The sequence below is a fragment of the Onychostruthus taczanowskii genome, unplaced genomic scaffold (assembly GCF_017590055.1).
Source record: "Onychostruthus taczanowskii isolate IOZ18803 unplaced genomic scaffold, ASM1759005v1 scaffold145, whole genome shotgun sequence".
Classification (NCBI taxonomy): Eukaryota; Metazoa; Chordata; class Aves; order Passeriformes; family Passeridae; genus Onychostruthus; species Onychostruthus taczanowskii.
The window spans coordinates 780,979-803,625 of record NW_024498630.1 but is presented as its reverse complement, the minus strand read 5'-3'; the positions used below and the strand labels follow the sequence as shown (position 1 = coordinate 803,625).

Below are 22,647 nucleotides of genomic sequence, written 5' to 3'. Positions count from 1 at the left end.
AGAACACCCGTGGCACTGACTGATAGTCACTGCAGGTCTTGTAGGGAGCTGAGGGATTTGTGTCTGGCCCAACTGCAATTTTGTGACCTGAGTTCAGTGCTTTTCAGTACCACTGAAGTTTATGAAGTAGAAGAAAAGTAGATGAGAGCCCATGAGGACATGTGAGCTTGGCTCCAAGGTGCAGGTCTTTATAGGTCTTGAAGATATTCCTGCATTCACCACAGTTTAATAAAGAATGACCACAAGTGACTGGTCATATTGATAACCAGAGAAGATGGTCCTCAGCAAATACACGTGGACAAAACCAAGAGATGCAAAAGAAGGAAGACACAAAAGAAAAGAAACTTATAACAACCCTCACGTGTCCTTCACTTACAATTTAATTTAAAAACTATTTTCAGAATTCCCCATCAAGATCAATACCTTGATCCTTATGTCTACATCAAAAGAGTTTATGTATTACATAGATCAATGTTTATTATATACTGTACACATATGTCAGGCTGTGGTTTAGTCTAATAATAATAATGTTTCAAATGTCTGTATTATTAAACATAAGGGCAAGTCAGGAGGAAAGATTTTTAAGCTGTTGCAGAAAGCTCTAGGAAACAAAATTTTAAGTGAACTTCTAATTTTCATAGTCTTGATTTAGAAGATAAGATCTGTAAAAACAGCAAAATTCTGTGTGCACTCGTGAACATAAGAGTATAAATAAATGAAATAAATTAGATTAGCAGTATCATCTGTGAAGAAAAACCTTCTGTGTTTTAGACTTCCCTATCTACATGGCATACTTGTAAAATGAGCTCATTTTTTTTTGAGATGCTGTAGCAGGCTTCCAGTAACATTTTCTTCTCATCCCACACTTTTAATGTGTGCAGCTCTCAGTGACCTTTAGGGGATCTATCCACTCTTCCCAAAACTTCACTTCCACTTTGATTACTCCTCTGCTGTGTGCTGTGCTCCATAGCTCTCTCCCATCTCAGTCTTCTATAATGTATTGAAACTGGCTGACTTGTCCAGTGAGGCACACCATATGTCTCAGGTGAACAGGCAATGTTTCCCCTAGAGTCTGTCATCTTGGCACCAGTCCACAGGACTGAGAACACTATGGGCTATGAATTCCTCCCTTTCCTTCCTCTACAAGCACTCACAACTTGAAGGGTTGGGTTATCAACCCCACCAGATATTTAAAGAAGGCCTAAGCCACTTGGGTTCAAGATCAGTCTAAAAACAGAGCAGAGCCCCCTTATAGCAGGGTCTGCTGCATGCTGTCAGTGCCAGCACTGCAAGCACACCTGGAGTAATATGCCACTCAGCAGAAAACTGGGGCAGCAGGATCTGGCATCATGTTAAGGAAAAGAAGTTGTATTTATCTAAATACTTGACTCATCCTGGGTCTGTGGAGGGCTGAGCTGCACAGGCAGGGTATCTAGCCCAGGGGATGGGTGAGCCTGGGAGGCAGGGCAGAAGGCTATCAGACCCCATTCCCTGAGGCAGATAGGGCATCTCTGTGTGCTAGACCTGTGCAGGCTTGGTTCAGGGGACATTAATGTTTTTTAATAAAGAATATCAAGTCATCTTTTGTGACCTTGTTTCCAGGGTTTTCAGGTTCACTACCAGCCATATGCTATGGACAAAACACCTCCAATATCATAAACTCCTAAAAAAAGCCCTTGTCCTTCCCATAATGAATGGAAGTCAGAGACAGGGATATCAATGTAAAAACCCAGGACAGGAGGACTGTAATTGTGGGGCAGAGAGATGGCCAGGAGTGAGGCTATCAGAAAATCCAGCTGTCCCCAGTAAAAGTCCACATAACACTAGGCCCTGCCTGCAGGAAGGTTGGTTTCATGCAGAGATTAGAGTTCCTCCATAGAGCCAACTCTCTAGCACAGAGTGATACCAGGGCCTATAAGCTAAACATGAGGAGAGAAAGCTCACAACATTTCCCAGCCAAGCAGGAGACACACCTTGTGCTCCCATGAACTTCCTACAGGAACCAAACTGGAGAAGCAACTCTACTCTCACAATCTGTTTTCTTGTCCCAGCCTGCATCCCATGGGATGATATCCTCCAGCTTTCAGAGCCTTCACAGACAGAACACTCATCTGAAGAAAGTGTCTTGATCAATAACAATGTTAAAAACACTCTCCTGGCAGCTAGACACTGAAGGCGCCCTCAAAGAGAAGTTTTTTTCCTGACCAGTTCAGAAGCTTTAGGTAACAAGGGAGCGTTCTTAGTTATCTCTGGAGATTTTACTTGTAGGTAAAGACCTCATTCAAGCCTCCATCACAAAACGTATAAAAGGTCTTTTGCATCATGTCAGTTCCTGTCATGACACTACAACTGATATTTCTTCTGCACCCTCAGCTGTAATCCTGAACTGCACAGGACAGGATGGGCTAAATGAGAAGAAATACAGAAGAGGATTAAACTCCTCTGACACCTTTCAATCCATTATAAATCTGACTCCAAATGGTCCCATAACTACAGCCTTGCTTATTGTGGCAGATGAACTCCTGTGACCACACTTCCCCCTCTGGTCCATTTCTTACTGACAGTTGCTACTGATGACCTTCGGCAATATGGGAGGGAAGTGATGACAAACTCTCTTTTTGTTAGCTCTCTTCTTCTTCTTCACTAACAACCTCCTCCAGGTCCTGAGGTCCCTGCTCTGCTCTCTCTTTCACATAGGCTGCCTTGATCTGTTCAAGTTCACACAGCTCTGCCTCCAGCTCTTCTCTGTGCATTGACCGACGGTTCCTCAGCAGTTTCATGGGGAAGGGGTTTAAGTCATTGAAGGCAATGTTCATCAGCTTCCTACGACAGAAAGGACAGCTGTGGTCAACTTATTTACCGGCTGGTAAGACATGGTAACAGATGCACCAAGAGCATTCTGGGGTATTAAAGAGTAGGGCCAGACTTCAGCTCTCTGAGCTAAGAAGTCACCAAACAGCCAAGTCTTAAAGGGATTCTTTCCCACACGAACACCAACCCAAGCAGTACTTCACATCCCACCTTTAAAGGTATCAGTGTGCAGCCATCATTTAGGAGACAATGGATCAGATGCCAATTCTGATGGTCTGTCAGGGAGGAATATTCCCGATGTCGAGCTTTTCTGATCACAAAAATCTTCATCTCAGAGACGTGTTGGCATTCAAGGTCATGGGTTATGCTGTGTTTCCAAACACCCCAACTACAGCTGAGAAAAACCCCGCAATCACTAGCACAAGTACCAGCTGCTACAAGAAGACTCACCCAGACTTTGTGTCTTGCTCTGCTGTAACATGCCTTTGCTTAAGCCAAAAAGATTTTAAGTAATGCCATGAAGGGAAAGTCAAAAAGAGATAAACAGATCCATGTCCCATAGTCCTATCAATGCATTTGCGTCTCTCTTAATAAACTAAATAGTCACAACTCCTGTTAAGCTGACCCAACAGGCAAGCAAGTACAAATACAGAATGGAAGCTTGTCTACAACTTGGTCCTACCTGCCATCTGTGATCATCCTTGTGAAAAAGCGTAGGTACTGGTAGATCTCCACACTGTCATGAATTCTTAGGATTTCCTCCTCATTGTACTTAAAAATCGCAAGAGCATAGCGGAAAATGACCTGGAAGGTTAAAAGGTATTTGAGTGGATAAACTTTTATGTAACTTAAGGTCCAGGCCATGCTGGAATGAAAGATGATGTTGGGCACAGAGCACTGCAGTACAGACTAGATCCAGGGTTACTCCTGCTCCCAGTAGTATGTACTAGGGCAGGCCTAAAGGAGTACAGAGCTGATCTCAAGAGAATGACCATCTGTTAGCTAAATTGCAATCCCAGAGAATAACAGGCTCTATAAAAGTACCCCACAGGGATTTCACAAGAGTTCTGCAGTTCTCCCTATGCACAGGGACAATGCAGGACTCATTTTCAGATACTGTCTATCTTATGCTCCCTTTATCTGTAATGCTCTTAGTTGTGTCACAGAGTAGGAGACATCATGGCCTATCAGAGAGATGTTTTGCAGCACAACTATCCGCTAAAAAGTACCAAGTGCACAGAACCAGAGACTAGGTCTGCCTACTAGCAGCAAGTACATAGAAAATAGAGGCTTGGAGACATCAAGGCATGCCACCGGACAGGCAGGATAGACCAAGCAGTTGAATCTCACGTATGTTTGATATATGTGTATGCCCATCACCCTGTCACTATGCCACAGAGGTCGTAGAGATGGGAGGAAGGCTTAGACTGAGAGTTGCACCTTAGTTCCCTCATACAAGAAGGCATCCCACACTCGCAGGAGGATGTCGCTGACCAAGCTGTCCACAAAGGCCACCAGAAACCAGTTGAAGGTGATGAGTGAGACATCAACCCGATACTGTTCAAAATGAGCCATGAGGCGAGGCAACTTCTCGGACAGGAAGTCTTTGAAGACTCTCTGATCTACCTAAAATTGACAAAAAAGAAAACAATGAAGTCCTAGTCAAGAGCAGTCCTGCTGTTAGAGGAGAGGAGTGGTGCAAAAGAACAATGGCCCTTGCACATCAGGGTCATCACTGGTGCTGCCTTGTAGTGAACCACACCCTAGGAGGAGCTGTGTCACCCTTAAGCCAAGAAGGACACAAGAACCGACGAGAGACCCAAATGCAAGAGGAGAAAAGAAGGCTTTATTACAAAAGATTCTTCAGTTTTTATACATTCCACTTGATTGGCTAAAAAAAACATCTTTCTCACACACTATCCTTAAGAGGAACAGGAAAGCAAGGTGGAAAAACATGACCTGCAGGTTGTTTATACTAACAAGTTATCACATTCCTTCAACTCCCTAAAATTGTCACAAGCCACTGTGAGAAATGATTGCCATTTCTCTCTCCCTGTCCAGCTGGCATCCACAGGAGCAGAGCATCCTTTGTCTCCCAACCCTTCAAACTCACTAAGCAGTGTACTTGTATGTGGCATCCAGAGCAAAGCACGGAGCTGAAACAAGGCCAAGATATAAGCAGAGAAATATACATTCTTTTCACGCAAAGACTCATATTCCTTCCCAATCTCAAAGTCAAGAGGGAAAATCTGACACACCTTCCTGCATTGGTCTTATTGGGATCTTCTGTGATACCATGAGCATCCAATTGAATGACAGGTATTAAAACCTGCCCACGTCTGAAGGACTCTACATGGCCCAACAGACTGAACCCCTTGAATACCTCTGACTTTGCAAGCAACCTGATCTTCTCACTTAAGCTTCTCTTTGTGGTCTGAGTACTATCCGTGCTTTGCTTCTGGTTGCATGAGCCAAAACACAGAAATGCAGCCAGCGAGATCCTTGATCCAGGTTTATAAAGGTTTTATGTCAGCAGAGCCATGCTTTCTGGAGGGTAAGTGCTAAAGAGCAGGATCATGTTCAGGGTTTCCCTCTGCCATATCATATTAATGCCCCAGCTGTATCAGCCCACTTAGCTGTGGCACAGGGGTATAAACCATACAGGTAATATGCTTTGTCTTCAAAATTTGCAATTTTAAGTTTTCCAGCCATCTCACTTTATCAAGCCAACCCACAAAGCATCACCTCACATGTTCCTCTTTATATAGGTTTTGGCTAGACTTTCAGATACCAACCATGAGGTCAGAAATTCTTTCCAAAGAAGACTTTCAGCTGACAGTGTTTTCTCACCGAATGTAGGCGAGCCTCTTCAGTCTATCATATTTTCCCTGTCAGTCTCTACTTGTTCAGTATTAAGTGCTGTCTATTAAATCCCACAGCTAACACAACCTCCTTTGGAGAAACATTTTGCTCTCTTCAAGGTGATTTAACTGTTTCCCCCGTCTGTGAGTTGGCCTCTCCACCACCACTGTCCCAGTAAATGTCAGTCGACAAATTCAGAGGTATCAGTCACGCTCAGCTACTGATCCTTGAAGCCTCCTCTGTTGTGGGCCCAGAGATAAAAACAAACCTTTTTTTCTCTGAAAGGACCATACACAACAGAGACACAAAAGTCACAGCAAGGCTTACCAGACTGGGCACTGATGGGTGTGGGTGGTATGGGCACACAATTGCAATTCTATATGGGAGTTAGTTTATCTCTGGCTGGCTGGGAGGACATAGTATATCTGCCACAAGACACACTGAAAACCTTGAAATCCAGCAATTTTGAATCAGGTGGGTAAGCTATTTGCAGCACAATGGTTGATATCAAAAGGCCACAATCTTTTCTGATGTGCAGAGAGCCCCATAGTGAGAACTAACACCATGCTTGATCATGAACTGAGGCAAATACAGTGAATATAAAAATCTCAGCATTTTCATCCACATGTACTTGGCACTCCAAAGACAGAGTGTAGCTTCAAAAGCTGAAGGGCTGCAAAATTGTGCCTTCCTCATATTCAGTCTATACATACCAGAATTTGCTGCTTCACTCTATTAAAACTTCTTTAAAATAAGTAACTGCAATTAATGGGCACTTTCCTTCTGACTAACCTGATTTCATTTTATTACTCAGGAGTGGTACCTCATTTCCTAGAGCTGGTGACCAATTTTGCTGCTCTGTGTGACTGTAACAATTTTACACTCTCAAGTCTCCAACACCTCTGCAATGGAAGGGATTGTAAGGTGGTACCACTATCCTGTGAGAAATCAAACACACAGCAGGTTGACTACTCACTTTTGAATCTTTACTGGACATCACGGTATGAGAGTCCAAGCAGATGTGAGGGTGCTCAGCTCACCTGTGATGTTATTAGTGTGTCACTGTAGTAGTCTGCTGGCATTAGGTTCTCCACAATATAGACTAGACACCAGAAAGCACTTTCCTCATCTTCTAGGACCAGCAGAGCAACAGCTGCCAATCTGTGATGGACAAGACATGGTGAGAGAATTCAGTACTGCAGGAGGAGTCATCTACACAGGAACTGAAGAATACAAGAGGTCTTTTTGCATGTCTCCAGCTCCATCGGCATCCAAAATATCAAATGTGGCAGGACAGCCAGACAGAGGCAAGTGATCTGGTTCTGAAGGAACCACAGGGATGTGATTGTCTTTCCCATGCGGCTCTGTCAAAACATATGGAACTGGTATGACAAAGCCAGGTTTCCCAGCTAATGGAATCTTCTGTAGATCTGCTGAAGTACTAAGTAGTGTGCTGATTTGGGCTATTTCAAATAGAAAGAAGTCACACAGAGGTACTTCATATTATGTGATATAGTTCATCTCTCCATACATTCTTTTACAGCCCTGACCTCCTTCAGCTGTGACTTACTGCCTTTTAGACAGACTAGAAAGATGATACCTTATATTAAGGGCTCTCTGGAGGAAAGCTTCTATCGTCCTTCTGAAGACCATCTAAAAATCATTAGGAATAAATAGCTTACACAGACCTCCCTCATGTGAAAAGGTTCAACTAGAAATTCCCTTCTTACAGCTAACGCCTACTGCCTTTTCTACTTGGCAGCACAATTCTACGAAATTTAAGTTCATCTTTCCTATAGCCTTCTTTAGGAAGTGAAAGAAACTTTTATATTGTCTGAATCTTCTTTTTTCCTGACAGAACAACCGTGGTTTCCTCAGTCTCTCTCAGCGTCATTTGCTGCATGCTCCCTTGCATGTTAACACTTCCCAACATTTTCTCCAACTGTTTTCAGGTAGAAAGGGCACCACCAGGGTGTTCTTCTGCTTTACTACTTTACATTACTACTTAAAAATTCAGCTCCAGCCTTGTGGTGTTATTCTGGGACTGCTTCACTCTTCCTCCTATAGCTATTCTTTCCCATTCTGTAACTATAGAGATGCTAGGCAAGTGCATCCTACTGCTTTCTGGATCCCAGTAACAACACTGGATGAAAAATAAGTCACCAAATGCAGAATTCTGCAATTAAATACCTACAGCTAGGACAGAACTGTGGAGAGGTAAGAGCCTGAGGCTGCTTGCATCACAGCCTAGAGCATGTGTCTACACCTTTTCAGTGCCATCTCATGAAGAAACCGCATACCTGTTCAATCCCTGGCAGTATCCAATGGCAGGATTGTGCCAGGAGAATGCCAATAACACCCTCCGGAGCCTGGGGATGAGCTGGGAGGTGGGAGAGGAGAAATGCTTGTTGTTGGTCAGTGTGCGGGGCAGGTCAAGCTCAATCTGCCGGCAGGCCGGGTGCTCAGTGCTCCTGCTCTGCTCCAGCAGCCGCTGGTAGTGGCCAGGCACTGGGCTGCAGTGCCGGCTGACCATCCACCTCCACACCCACTGCCGATGCTCCACTGGGATGCCACTTCGGATCAGACTCTTCAGCTCTGCACAGGGGTTCAGCTCTCCAATGCTGTTCCATCTGTCATGGAGGGGCTTTTCCACTATTTCCTGGCTCCGCAGTTTGTTGGACTTTATCTCAAGGGCTTGAATTTTGGCCAGGAGTTTGCAGTCCTCAATTTCATAGTCAGGTACAGTCATAAACCCGTACTCATCATACTCACTGGAGGAACACAAAGGAATGTTTAGTTCAAATGACAGTGCTGGTACCTGTGTCAAGGACACTTACTGTTTGGGATCATCCCAGCTACAGCCTACTGCCAGGCTCACGTCTCCCATACCAGAGCACAAGTACTTGTGGGTGTGCCTACCCCCCACCCCGCTCCCTTTCCAGGCTGCACTGCGATCTGAGAAATGCTTCTTAGGCCTCAACTTCACTTTGTTGTGCTGTCACTTAATAGTAAATCTGGGTTTTTCTGATACTCTTGCTAGGGATTTTTTTTAAGCAATCTCAAACACTCACTTGTAACAGTACTCCTTCACTTCTCTGCATGTGACTGCCTACCTCAGAGCGTTAAAGACAAATGAGAACCTGCAGCACTGGCATACACACAATAACTGAAATGTAACTTTGCTCTGAGCTGCAGGCCAACCTCAGCAGACCCCTCATCAGCTCCTAAAGAAATACTGAGCTCACCCTGTATACCTTCTTCCTGTCCCATCCCACTGCAGAGTTCTGTAGGAGAGGACTAGAAAGGCTTTGGGGCATGAGATCAAAGAACAGAGATCCACAGTCCCTTCTGATGTCTCCTTGTACACAATGCAAATCTTTTCCTGATCTGTTGCCTTCTGATACAAGGCAAGGCGACCTGGTTTCGATGAGCAGCACAGCAACCCAAACTCACCAGGGTCACTCGGGCTAAAGACAACGCTGACACCAATGTGGTGGACGGTCAAAGGCCTTTATTGTTTCATCTCGTGGGGTTATATACTCTAGGGTGCTACTCTACATCAGAGGGGGTCGGCTTATACTATTTTACAGTCAGTAAGGAGAGAAAAGCTACCAGAGTTAGGGAGGTTGCATTCTTCACTCATCTCAGGAGATTAAGGGAGAAGCGAGTTTTGCAGCTGCAGCTTTCCGTGACATCACGTAATCTTCCGCTCGCCTATCCCTGTGTAACACATCCTCACTACACTGATCAGAACACACCAAGAGTACAGATAGTACAGCTTGTCAAGGTTTGTGCACCATCTGTCCACAAGGTGAGTAACTTATAAGGTATCATCATATTCTTGACAAAGAGACCTAGGGGGTCTCATCTCCAAAGCTACGTGGAGAGCCTGTGAGACTGGCCAAACAGATAAAGTGGGAACTGCTACAGAACAGGGACCCTGACTGTGCAGGAAGGCATAGACACGAATGTAGGCCCTGCTATAAAAATGTTGTTAGATGTATCTTGCCTGCACACTTCCCTTTGCAGACAGGCTTCTACAAAGCTGTGAATATCCCCATGCTCTCAACTCTTACCTTACAGGGCTCAAGTTAAAACCTTCTGCTGCTTCTTCCTTCACATCCCACTGGAGAGCTTCCTGGATGAGGTTCTTTACCAATTCAGCATGTGAGTTGGGCAGGCCAGGCACAGCCTCCTGCAGCTTTCTCAAGACTGTCAGGTATTTGCTCTCCATCTGGCAGTTTCTTGCTTGCAGACAAGCACACTGATGGGGAAACAAGAAGGAAAGAGCTCACTCAGTGGTAGTCCTTCCTGTGTTACCACTGCTCTCTACTGGCCTGGTCTGCACTTAAAGTAAAGACTTCTGCAGAGCAAAGCCCCAGGAAGCACATTTAGTAGTTTTCCACAATCAGTGGAATTGCAGCCATGAATAAATCATGACGGCCTATAAACAAGCACAAGCTGCAGTAGCTAGCATGCAACAGAAGTTGCGTATTGAGTGGGAGACCTACTGCATCATCACCTACTTTAACTACTGCAATGCATCAGTAGATGGCCACACTCCACCAGCTCAACTAAGGACACAGTCTGCAACTCTGTTCTGCAACAGAGTTCTCTGCTGTCTTTTCCCTTCACGCTCAGACAAGTTCTCTACACCACATTGAACTCTATCCTGATGAAACATACCACTCCAGAGACTGAGCTGTAGGTATAGCATTTTCGGGATACATGGTAGCACCACAGACTAGGAGACCACATGCCCCTCAGCATGCCCAGTCCCATGGCACTGGCACACATCATTTCTCATGCACAGGAAGCCCAACTGAGATCAAACAGCAGGACAGTACCTGCCACCACCTTAGTCCTGCTCACAGAAAGCAAAAAAAAAAAAAAAAGAATAAGGATTATTGCCACAAGTGGGAAACTGTGGCCACATAGGTGACAAGACTCACCCAGTGTCTCACAGGAAGCTCAGTGAAGACTCCTGTTCAGTGGGATGCAGAAGTTGAAAACAAGAACAAAACAGAGAGAATCAGGTTGCATATAGAGGGGACAGAAAGGAGCATGGCTTCTTTCACACTACCACTTTAGCCAGCATTTTACCTCACACTGAGCATGCTGGGCTCATGTGATTACTTCCTTTTTGAAGGTTATGAAGTGTCAGGACGAGAGGACAGTAAGTTAGGAGGAAGGCAGGGTTTCAAAGAACTAGAAAGCAAAAAGATGTGAGAATGACAATAACAGTCCAGAAGCAGCTTTTTGCCCTGTCCCAGAAGTCATGACTGTGAAGACATACCTGTAGGGTGCACTCCCCCATCTGAGGCCACATTACAAGCTCAGAAATGCTTGTTAGGCCTCAGTCTTGATGAGCAGCACCTGGACTATGCTCTTGTGCTTATTAGAAATACTGTCTGCTCCCAGGAATTGGTGCTAATGAGCTTTGGTTTTTAACAAACACAATTGGAAACTTAATTTTCTTGCAAACTCAAGTGGAGGAACATTTTTGTCATCAAATTTTCAAGTTACCAATTGCAGCCAGGATGGCAAATTACTATGACTAAAGGCAATTCTCTTATGAACCTATAAACAGTGGTCCCAAGTGAGACCTTCCAAATTCTCCTGAACCACAGTGGGCTGTGACCAGCAACCTCCCTCTGAGTGGGGCCTCTCAGAGCCAGAGAACTCTCAGATTTGCTGTACTTGGAGCACCACTGCCAAACAATGATGACAAAGCCTGGGCCAATAGCCCCACTCCTCGAGGCTCATTCCTTTGCCTGCTGAGAAGATGCAGACATCTGACATGAGCACTTCACTGAGCTCCAGGGAGAATTTTCACAGGTGCCTTGTATGTACTCTAGGTCTGTGTGAATATGCTACAGAAAATGTACCTGGAACCTTATTTTCTCAAGTATTTTGGGTTAGTAAGAGAGTTGTGATTGCAGTAAATTCCATTCCAGAATCTTTTGCAAATTGTTTAAATTCAGCCATTGTTTAAGTGCTGTTAAGTTTAAGTGCACTAAAGTATTTAGGCCCAAACTATTGTTCAAGTCCAGAGCTAAGTTTTGCACAGGTGTCCACACTGAACCTTGTGGCTCGATGGGAGAGCCTCCCTTATTCCCTTTATGCTAAAGCTTTCCCATCCTTACCCTTTTCCATCCCCAGCTTCCACATAGATTTTTAATTGATTTTAGTTTTAGATTGACTGTTTATAGGTTAGTACTATTTCATCTTTTTGTGCTTTAATCATTTAGTAAGTAGTAAAGTGAGCCTTGGCAAAGAGCTTTGCCATGCTTTCACTTCAATATTGAACCTGCTACGCCTAACCTTTGCCAGTGATTCTTTAAGCAACCTAAGACACTCATTCACAACAACATCTTAAAACCCAAGGAAGTAAATCCTAGGCAAACCCACAAAACAAATGCCAGCACACAGCTCCAACCTTGAAAGTGGTTCAGGATCAGAAAATAGGGTTAGACAAGTCTGATAGTAACCAGGTTTTTCACACTTAGACAGCTAGAAATAAAAATACAACTTAGGAAAACATAAGAACTCTGATCTAACTGCAGGACTTCAAGTGTGCTGCCAACTAGCAGTGCCAAGTCCAGCAAAGAAATCATGACTAGATGGAGCCAGAACTCAATCTGTCAGCTCTCAGGAAACTTTTCTGATTGCCTACACAGCGTTGCTTATTAATCTGCATAGCTGAAATGCAGAAATTTGGGTTAAGTTTCAGCACCTTGAAGACTGATCTTCACAGGTATTTTACTTCTGCTGAAGAATTAAAATTATCATGTCTAATTTGGGAGCAACACAAAGCAGTAAAGAGGTCACACTAAGAAAAACACAAGAAAGCTTATTCCTTGCAGGTCAAAATCTATTCTGGTGCCACAGAATAGAAACTTTGAAAATAGATTAGTAACAGTTCACACCAGGGAAAAAGGTCATTCAGCCTTACCTTCATTAGAAGAGCTTTTTCATTCTCAGCAACTCTTGTCCAGAGTCGAGTTACCTGGTGGATCTCGGAATTGAGAAACTGGTTCTGGGTTTTGTATGCATCAATATCATCCTGCCATGAAGCAAAACAGTCACACAAGGAGAGCTCTTGAGGTGCTTAAAATCCCTCCCATTTCAGGGACATCAGATTAAATTAAGGACAATAAAATATCTCAAAAATTCTCTGTTTTGAGGAGCAGACAGTACTCCCCAGTACAAATATTGCCTACAAAGGAAATCAAGGCACAATACTGTCATGCATCACCAAGACACTTAAAAATGCTAGATGTGTATATATACTTAAAAACACTGGAGAGATCCAGATCATATAAAGCCAGGGATGCACTTAAATAAGATTAAGAATATATGTGTTTTGTTTGGGTTTTGTTTGGTCAATTGGTTTAATTTTGATTGGTTGTTTTTGGGTTTTTTTTTATATGAACAAATCTTATCCCCATGGGTGGCAGGAAAAATAAAAACTCTCCACAGAAAGTGGCTCTTTTGGAATTCTCCACCTCACACTAACCCATAATTACTGCTGTGCATATGCAACAGCCTGCATCTGAAAGAACCAGGATGTATTGGGAAACTGCAAGACAGAAACATAGAGCAACAAAATAAGTGAAGGCAGCAAGTCAGGCCACAGCTGTGAAACAAAAGAAAGAAAACAAAGTGGCAGACACTGAATGATGACAGCAAGTCAAACAAAACAGGCTCGAGGCTGAAGCTGAAACTGACCCAGATGCTTTCTAGGACCCTACTGGCATCAGGTGAGCCCCTTCCAGCTTCCTCTTGTTTGGAGAGGGATGGAGCAACCAGCAGAAGTATATTCTGTGCTTAGAGCAAAGAACATCCTCCCACTGAACCTGAGGGCATAAAAATAGACCCAAAAGACCTGTGCCATTTCACACACCTTCAGATGCTCAATCTCCTCCTGCTGCTTATACAATGTCTCTACAGTGATAGTGTTGGCTTCTTGCAGGGGGTCAGAGAGCTCTCGGGGCATCTGTTCTGTCAAGGTCATGATGACTTCTTGTTTGGCATGGTTCTTCTCCATCAGAAGCTGCACATGTTCCTTGAGCTCCTGGATATGGCTGTCTCTCAAAGTCAGTATCTGCTCCAGTTCCTTCTTTTCTTGTTCAAGAGCTTCCAGTCGACTTGTCAGATCTACAATTTGTCTTACTTTGTGGCGCACCAGCTCCAGCCTGTCCTTATCTTCTGCTGCAGTGAGATACGTGCTAGATATTCGCTTCTCCTGCTGGGCTGCCTCCAGAGCTTTGTGGAGAAGTTTGACCAGTTCCTGGAAAGGGAATGCAAAACCATCACATCACTGTGCTGTCCAGGGAAATGGCACTATGGACAGCACAGACCCTACAGTGAAATATCTTGAAATTGACTCCTTTCAGAAGGAAAACAATACAGAAATCTTGAATCCACAGTGACACCATGATGAGACATTCTGCTCTCAGAGCTGGACCCGAAAGGTCTCTGCAGCAGTTCACAGATGACTTGACATGGATTGGTAGAAGAAAAGCTGCTGCCCATGCTGTCTGAACTCTGGTTTTCCAACAGTCATTCTTGGGAGGTCCAGAAGCGAACATGGAGATCTGGTCAGCAGTGTGGTAAAATGGGAGGGAAATAATGCAGTCTGCAACTACCTGTGTTACCAGAAGGAAACTGCAGTATTCATTTTAACCTTCCTTCTGACAGAGCCCTCCCTCACTCTATCCTGCAGGAAGGCATGGAACCATGCCCCAAAACACACTGCTGATTCAGGCTCTGCCACCTCAGACACTGAAGAAAGCATATCAAGGACGCAACCGACTGCCCAACATGGGACTTGGCTCTCCTGCCTCTTCTGCTGGAAGAGCTACCAGCATCATTAGCAGAGAACCTGGCATTGCTCCATGCTTTGAAGAACAGTTTCATTCATGAGAGACAGCCCTTGCAGTGACCCATGCCCTGACTTCTTACAATCAAATCACACCTTAAAGGTGTGTCAGTGTTCAAAAAGAATGACCTGCTGTTACCACCTTGACTCCACCTGGCAGTTCTCACCAGTGTCACAGTATCTGTTCAGGACTGTACTTAGTGAGCAACAGAGATGCAGAAACAAGATAACAGCAGAGTACACTTGGATTTGCTTTACCTCCCTCTTACACCTACTGCACTGCCTAGATATGGCTGAAGGTCTTCTTTTGTGCTGGGCACACTTAGACACACACAAGGCAGTAACATCAGGAGCTTCAACTGGTCTCCAGTTACTGCCTACTGAGCACTTCTTAGTGCTTTTATCACACCAATGTGTAAGAGAGTACCTGTGACCAGCCTCAGGGCCCTGACCCTTAGAAATACCAGTCTCTTCACCACACTCACCTTCTGTGACTTGACTTCCTCTGTGAGCATCAGAATCTGTTGCTGAAGGACACTCACTTTATCCACTGAGTTCTTCTCCCTTGACAGTTCTTCAGAGCCTGGGAAGCCACTGTTCATCCACCTGGCCTTCCTAACACAGTTCAATCTGGGCCCCATCCTCCCATCTTCCAGGGTCCCTTCCTTAACTGAGGGGAGATAGACTTCATTTAGACGGAATTGCTTTTCTGCTATGGACGCCCAAATCTTGCTATGGGGACTCGACAGTTCCACAGAGAAGGCTGACATACAGGACATGGAAAATTGACCCACAGGATTGGAGAAAAACCAGTAGTGATCAGACACTGATATGCCCACAATAAACAAAATTGTGATCATCTATGGTACCTGTTAAACCCACCTTGCACCCTGCTCATGAATCTGGCCAACAGCAAATGGAAGTTACCACCATGGAAAGGTATGCATGCAGTAGAGCTGCCACACTTAGCTTGTGACTGTGCAGCAATTATATTTTACCTCAAAGAAATAAATCTGGTGGATTTTATTTCTTTGGTTTTTGGGGTTTTTTTGGCTTCTGCAGGAGATTCCAGAGGTAGAAGATAGACACAGATGGAGCCTGAAGCAGAGCCAAAAGAGTCAGTCTTGCGGCAACAACACAAGAAGAGACTTGAGACAATGTAACAGAGTCCCATATCCCTTGAAAACTTGCCACCACCTCATTTCCATTCCTGCTAATCCCTGCTAGAAGGCATCCCAGGCTGCTCACACAGCTCAGTCACAATCACCTGCACCTTCTGCCTCTTGCTCCTCATCCACATTCTCAGGATGCTCTTGGAATTCATCAAAGCTAAAGACATTCCTGTTGCTCCCCCAGAGCTGCTTGGAGCCACAAATATTGTAGACAGTGTTTCTGAAACAAGAAAAGATCAAGGCAGCCTAGTGAACAGAAGTCATGATCACTGCAGCCAGCCACTGCATATTCAAACTATTCAATTCCTTACCTCTCCCCTTACTTCTCACCTCTCCTCCCAAAACTTATCTCCTTCATGTGCTGAGAAAATGAACTCTTTATAGAATTGGCGGATTTGAGGAGAGCAAGGTTGTAACCAGTGTAAAGCAGGAAGATGCCACAGAATCAGTACAGCACAGCAATGTCAAACCAGATGATCTTTCCCCATGTGCTTGAGCCCTATACATAAACACATCAGATCAAAGAGAGGGATCAAAGGTAACAGTAGACCAACCACATCCTTCCCTTTCTCCTTCACTTCCTTCATCCATCCCTGTTCTTAGTTCACTGCAGAAATCTCCAGTTGCCAAGAAAGGCTGCCAAGAGAAGCTCAGTTACATACAACACAGCCAAAACTGGGACAAATGATCACATGTGAAGTAGCCACAGGTCCTGTGCTCTGAAACATTTAATAAATAACCTTGCCAAAGGTTATTTACAAAGTCATAAACTAAAATGTACTAAAGAGCTTCCGGAACAAAACTGCAGTCAGACCCAGGAACAGTTTGTTACAACTGCTGCTATCAGATATTGCCAGAAGCACTAAGAGATGATTTTATAGAAACACGGGGAACTACAAATGTACAGGTAGTTTGTGTAAAACCTGTACCAGAAAGCATGCATACAAGTCTTTTTCTTCTCCTTCTGTGCTGTCCTTCAGCTAAAACAAAAAACAAGTCCCTTGTTTTGAGAGCAATAAAAGACTCACTGTTCGCTGCTTTCCTAACTGTAAATGAAGTTGCCATTTAGATACTATTATCCTTTTGCCTTGCTACTGTAAGGCTCCAGAGCGGAAGAGCAGATATTGCTGACCTTGGAGAACACACTGGTACGTAAGACTAGCAGACCTTCAGTCCCTGTAGTCTGCAGTTACTACCCATCCAACAAAATTTTCCTACTTTTCCCTATCTAATGCTGCACTGTTTTCTCCATAAATCTATGGCAGTTCAGGGATCCAGATGTGCTACGCTCATAAAGACCCAGCCTAACAGTGATAAGAGTCTGGAGAAATGTTTACTGAACAAGGGGAGCATTACAACTTGGAGCTGGAAAGAGGTAATTGTTACTCAAGCTCACGCTTGAGTAAAAGCACGGCACAGGAGCAGAGGCCAAAGACATGTTTGTGTTAGTTTTAATCAATGTGAGTAGGAAAGAATGCATAGCCTGAAAAACAGAACAGCTGACTTTGAGGAACTACAAATGTACAGGTAGTTTGTGTAAAACCTACACCAGAAAGTATGCATACAGGTCTTTTCCTTCTCCTCCTGTGCTGTCCATCAGCTAAAACAAAACAAGTTTCTTATTTTGAGGTCTATAAAAGACTCAGTGTCTGCTGCTTTCCTAACTGTAAATAAAGCTGCTAACATGAAACTCTGGTCTCATGGGGGAATCTTTCTTCATATAAGCATCAGATTGCAGTTGCAGCAGTGGTGGTAAAAAAACTACAGGCAACTTCCACACCAACAGTATTTGGCAGGTGCCTGGCTGCCTACCACACCTATGGCTACTTACTCATTTTTGATTATGTGTAAATAAGTGACTAGGAAACACTTAGAGAGATACTGATGAGGTAGTCTTTGTGAAACTGTAATTGCCCAAGACTATAAACTTTTAACCTGATGGAGCTATCCGTTTCAATGGCAGATAGAAGCAGGCAGTAGGAATACTAACACCCTTGAAACTCAGCAAGCAAGAGCAAGTTGTGCAGTCAGGCCACATTACAGCCTCAAGCTCCGTTTCCCAGGAGTTCCTGCTTTGGAAAATACACTACACTCAAGGTCCTTTGAAACTACTGGAGAGAGCTAATGGGCTTCTATGACTACCTACTGAGTACAGCTGAACACGACCATGTGCTCTTCCAAGACTGCTGCGCAGATGCATCACACTAGGCATGCAAAGTACTGACTACACTGAAGAGAGCTTAACCAAGTCATAGGTCTGCTACTAGGATCTTTGCTAAGAGAACTAGATTATGTGAAATGCATCAGAACAGGGGGATGTGAAAGACCCACCTGCAGGAAGTTTACTTTGGCCTGGACTAGCCACCAAAAAGGTGCTTCACAGTTCTCCCACCTATGCAAGAGTCCCATTTCACACAGTACATGACAGGCAAGGAAGGCACACAGTGGCAGGCCAGCATGTCAACCACACTGCAGTTCTCTTCATGCACTTACTGTATCTCTGTCCAAGGGTGCTTAAGGGAGACGTTCTGCAAAGCAGTAGATATTTGGGGTGCAGGCAAAGATGCAGCCTTCAAACCCACTGCTTCTGTTGGTGTTTTCACAAGAGGCAGAAAGTCTTCATTGTCAACTACATCTACAAATGTAAAAACAAAATAGGACAGAAAAGCAAATTAGCAAGACAGAATTCCATTGGACTTTGGATCCTTCGTGTAACCTGACAGCCACAACAGTTTACTACAGGTATACACGTTCAAGTGGTCAAGGACAGTAGGGTAGGCTTAGGCTTCCTTAATTTTAGGTCAAATTACATAAGTTTCCATGTACAAACAGAATGATCTACTCAAAGACAATCAAGTGATTTCAACCACATATATGAGCATATATACAACCATATACATGCAACCATATATATGAGCTTAAACAATCAAACTTTAACTGCCCAAAGGTATAGGAAGGAGAATTTTGCTGTTCTCTTCCCACATTCCAAATCACATTTGATAGTTTTAACGTGCAGGTAACACTCTGCAAGCACAGTTTGTTACCACATTTTTGCCTGCTGTAGCAAGATGCCAGAACTTTTTAGAGCAGACACTTACTAGAGAGGGGATCACTTGTTTCAAACAAAATGTGCATCTAGTCATTACTACCCTGGTTGTGCCCTCCCCTGATCCACTGACCTGTCTACCACCACTTCTAGGAATGGATATCTTCAGCCCACTGCTGAAAAAAAACCTTACTCTAAATTTCAGAGGCCTTACCAGAGTGATATATCAAATGTGCACATTTCACATGTGTGAGGAAAATCAAGATGATCACAAGACACCTGAAAATCTCCAAACATATGCTGTGGATTAGGAGGCAGCTTACTCACTTTTGTACATAATAAGGCAGAAGTGTCAAACACTGGCCAAGTACTGATAGCTGGCACCTGCATTTAAAAGCCTGGCCAAAACTTCTACCCACTTCCAGATGAGGAACACCATTCATTGCCAGGGGGCTGAAACCAAAAGAAAGGCTAATATGTGCAATACCTACTTGTTCTTCCAGCCAGAGGTTCATTCACAAGCTGGGAGCTGCCCACAGGAAATCTGCTCTGAGTGTTGCAAAATTCCCAACGTCTCATTTGCAGCTGTTGCAGCCAGTACATCATTGCCTGTTTGCTGATTGCCTAACAAAACAGGAAAGGGAGGGGAATCATCTCATCAACACAAGACACAGCCTGAGGAGATGACCACCACTTTCCTGCACAAGCCAGCAGGAAAAAAGGTCAGCTGTATCAAGCCTATGCTATATCTGTATCCTCTGGTCCTAACACCGATTTGGGAGGACAGAAGAAATCTTTAGTATGGCCTTAAGGGATAGAATCTCAGTGGACCACTGACCTAATTTTAAATGTGTTTTGGTTTATTATGGTCCAAGACTAAACAGAAATGTCCCAATTGTTTTAGACAGGAAGCATTCCCAGGGCTTTTTAACAATTACTTACACAGAAATAAAAGTCCAGCAAAGAATCTTCCTGGAACAACCATTTTAGACAGAGGGGGTCATTTCTGTTCTGTAAATTACATATGGACTGCAGGACTCCTCAATTACTTTAATTTGGCACACTGTTCAGCTTTTATTCCTACTATTAAACAACAGCCATATCACAGGTAAGGAGTCCCAGATTGCCAAAACAATGCAAGTAATTTAGGTCCAAGTAGTAGCATCCAAGCTATGAGGACTCAAATGAAACTCAAGCTAAAAGATACCTTAGTACAAATATGTCTGTCCTGACTGAGAATTTTTCATTACCTTCAAAGTAAAAGCTCTGCTTGGTGTTCTGATCTCAAAAACTCCCTCCCCATTTTCCATTTTGCAGTCAAAGCTGGCACTGGAGAGATCAACAGACCCCAAAGGATTAATGTCCTGGGCAGTTCTGTAGTACAGTAAGCGACATTTGTTTTCATCATAAAAGAACCAGCGAGACTTCCAGGTCTTGATCGGCCCCTTGATGCCCAGCTTATTTAAATAGCCACAGAGTTTCTCTCTGGATATTTCTGTGCTGGTTTTCAGTGGTACATTTTCCAGTTCTCCAGGAGAATGAAGCATGTCTTTCTCTCTTGCTGAGGTTCCATTGCTGCTGTTAGTGTCTGGTTCTGACTCCACTAAATTGCCTGGAGCAGCAAGCGTACATGCTCCACTTTCTGGTCCTTTCTTCATCTTTTTAAGGAAGTAGATTGAAACAGGAAATTCTCTAGGTAAATAAGCTGATCCCCATTATAATATCACTGTTACAGAACCTGCAGACAACAAAAAAAAAGGAAGGAATAAGTTCAGGTCTAGCTATATGACAAAAAAAATACTTCTTAGCTTTCAAACTACCCAGCCAAGGTCTCCAACTCTACTTTTGGTCATTGCTCCCTGCCCTCCTCTGCCCAGATGACCTCTAATACCTATTTTCTCCCTTCTTCATTCCTAAAGAATTGGCTGCACTAGCAGCCAAGAAACAGTACCATAATCTCTTGTGGGAAAAATAAGTACAGCCTGTGGGCATACCAAATCAATAGCAATAACCATTCAATACTCAATGTTAAGGAACAGCTGCAGAAAACATGGCAAGAAAACAAGCTCTGGGGGTAGGCACATAGTCAGGCCAAGGAATTGCAGGTAAGTGTATCCTGGTATTTGCACTGAATGTTCAACTAATATTTTAAACCATAGTATCTGGAGAAAAATCCAGCATTATGTGGCATCCTTATGAATAATTTGTGTCAGCTGACTATAGTTTTCAAAATGCCTGCATGTTACGTCTTAGTTCTTCATCCAGTAGGATGGATTCATATGATGGATTATGCACCAGAGAAAGCAATTCTGTGGTCATTGCAAAAGAGACTTGGTTGCCTTAGTGACCAAAGTAACCACCTGAGTCCCTGAACTGCAAAGGAAAAAGATAAAACTCAGGCTGGAAGAGACCTTGGTAAATCTCAAGTTCAACTTATCTCTCAGACATAAAAGCTGTAGCCAGCTACACAGGCCCACATTCAGGTACATTTTTCTTTATGCAAGGACGGCAATTTTGCCATGTTTCCGAGCACTTTTTCAAGTGCTTAACCATATGACAGGTGTGATTTTTTGCTCAGAATGGCAGATACTCACAGCTCCTGTATAAAGAAAGCTAACGACACTCCAGAAAAGTATCTATAAATAACTTCTTGCATTTTTTGAAACTTCAATTCCAGACACTAACATAGCTGAAGCAAATATGTGAGCAAATAAATCACTGCAGTGGTAAGTTAGTGTGAATCCAACTGCAGACACAAAAGTATTCAACACAACATCCAGCTGTATGGCAACATGTCAAAGAAATAATACAATGAAGCACACTGAGATGTTTCCCAAGCTGATCTTTTTCCTCTGCTCTTAGGAACAACTTGTCCTCACGACTGAAAGAAGGTTTATGCATCCTAGCACTGGCTAAGCCCCATCATGTTTATTGCTGCCCCCTCCTGTTCCCACATTAGCTGTACAGACAACTATCAATAATGTTCACTCTTTGTGAAAAGCTACTTAAATTCTTTCAGCTCACTCCCACGACACTGTGGATCATGGTGCTGAACACATTGACAAACGCCAACAACAAGCACTCCTTGAGAAGGTGTTGCCTCAAGTACACTTCTGAAACACACAAAAAAACCCTTCATTTCCAAGCTATTTTTGCTTGTCACAAAGGAAATATCATCAGGAGGAACAAATACTCAAGTTTCTGAAAGAGACGCTGGGGCTTTCATGCTAGTACCAGTCTAAGTATCTTCTATACCCTCTGCAGATTCCATCACACTTCTTACCAGTGTGATGGTCCATGGGTCCACACCATGAACAGGACCAAGCAAGCATTTTAGGTAATTTAATTTACGTTATTTAGTAAGCATTAGGTTCAAGAAACAAGTTGTTAGGAACCATGTCAGAGCTGCATTCAAAGACCTCTAGATAAGACCTCACCTCCTTAGGGGATGTAATGAGGAACTCCTGGAAGTCATCGTCTCCTGGCATAGAGCTATTGCTGCAAGCACCACCAAGCCGCCAACAAATCCAACAGCAACAGAAAAGCAGCGTCTGTCTCAGGTTTTCTTCGATCCAGCTACTGCCGGGGAGCTCTCTCAAAGATATGTTTAGCCGAAAGTTGCCCCGACTCTGACTCACCAATGAAAACGGATCAGGGTGGACTCTGCAAAAACCTTTCCGGAGCTGCTGGCGCGATCAGCACAGGGCAGCCCCCATCGCCACTCCCCGTGCCTCCCGCAGCGCCGCAGAAGCGCCTGCCAGCCCAGCTGCACCGCGCGGGTTACCAGCGACGGCGGCCGGAGCCTGGCACGGGGCTGGCCGCAGCCTGGCACCGCTTGTACCAGCGCCCGGCTGGGGCGGGGGGGCATCCGA

At 44.0% G+C, this 22,647-nt stretch overlaps 1 protein-coding gene across 6 annotated transcripts; it reads right to left on the bottom strand.

Moving 5' to 3' along the window:
• Positions 1-368: 368 nt before the first annotated feature.
• On the bottom strand, positions 369-22,641 carry TBC1D2 (TBC1 domain family member 2). Of its 6 annotated transcripts, none has more exons than XM_041398376.1 (14): positions 22,213-22,641; positions 20,026-20,513; positions 19,267-19,399; positions 18,223-18,364; positions 15,825-15,949; positions 15,043-15,227; positions 13,580-13,966; positions 12,629-12,739; positions 9,750-9,937; positions 7,974-8,444; positions 6,714-6,834; positions 4,252-4,437; positions 3,494-3,615; positions 369-2,823 (listed from the first exon to the last, which is right to left on the bottom strand). In XM_041398376.1, the coding sequence occupies exons 2-14, from the start codon at positions 20,431-20,433 to the stop codon at positions 2,622-2,624; spliced, it is 2,781 nt and encodes a 926-aa protein (XP_041254310.1). In that variant the 5' UTR covers positions 20,434-20,513; positions 22,213-22,641; the 3' UTR covers positions 369-2,621. The 6 variants fall into 6 exon arrangements, with proteins under 6 accessions (XP_041254310.1, XP_041254312.1, XP_041254311.1 ...); XM_041398378.1 differs by having other exon boundaries at positions 15,831-15,949; XM_041398377.1 differs by having other exon boundaries at positions 22,414-22,641.
• Between the last annotated feature and the right edge of the window lie 6 nt (positions 22,642-22,647).

What these genes read in the sequence shown, in the direction of transcription:
- TBC1D2 (XM_041398376.1), bottom strand. Translation starts at nt 20,433, where the DNA reads ATGAAGAAAGGACCAGAAAGTGGAGCATGTACGCTTGCTGCTCCAGGC. An exon ending in TACTGCCAGGGATTGAACAG is followed by an intron (nt 6,835 to 7,973) that starts GTATGCGGTTTC and finishes TGTCCATCACAG; the next exon opens with ATTGGCAGCTGTTGCTCTGC. An exon ending in ACACACTAATAACATCACAG is followed by an intron (nt 4,438 to 6,713) that starts GTGAGCTGAGCA and finishes TGTCAATTTTAG; the next exon opens with GTAGATCAGAGAGTCTTCAA.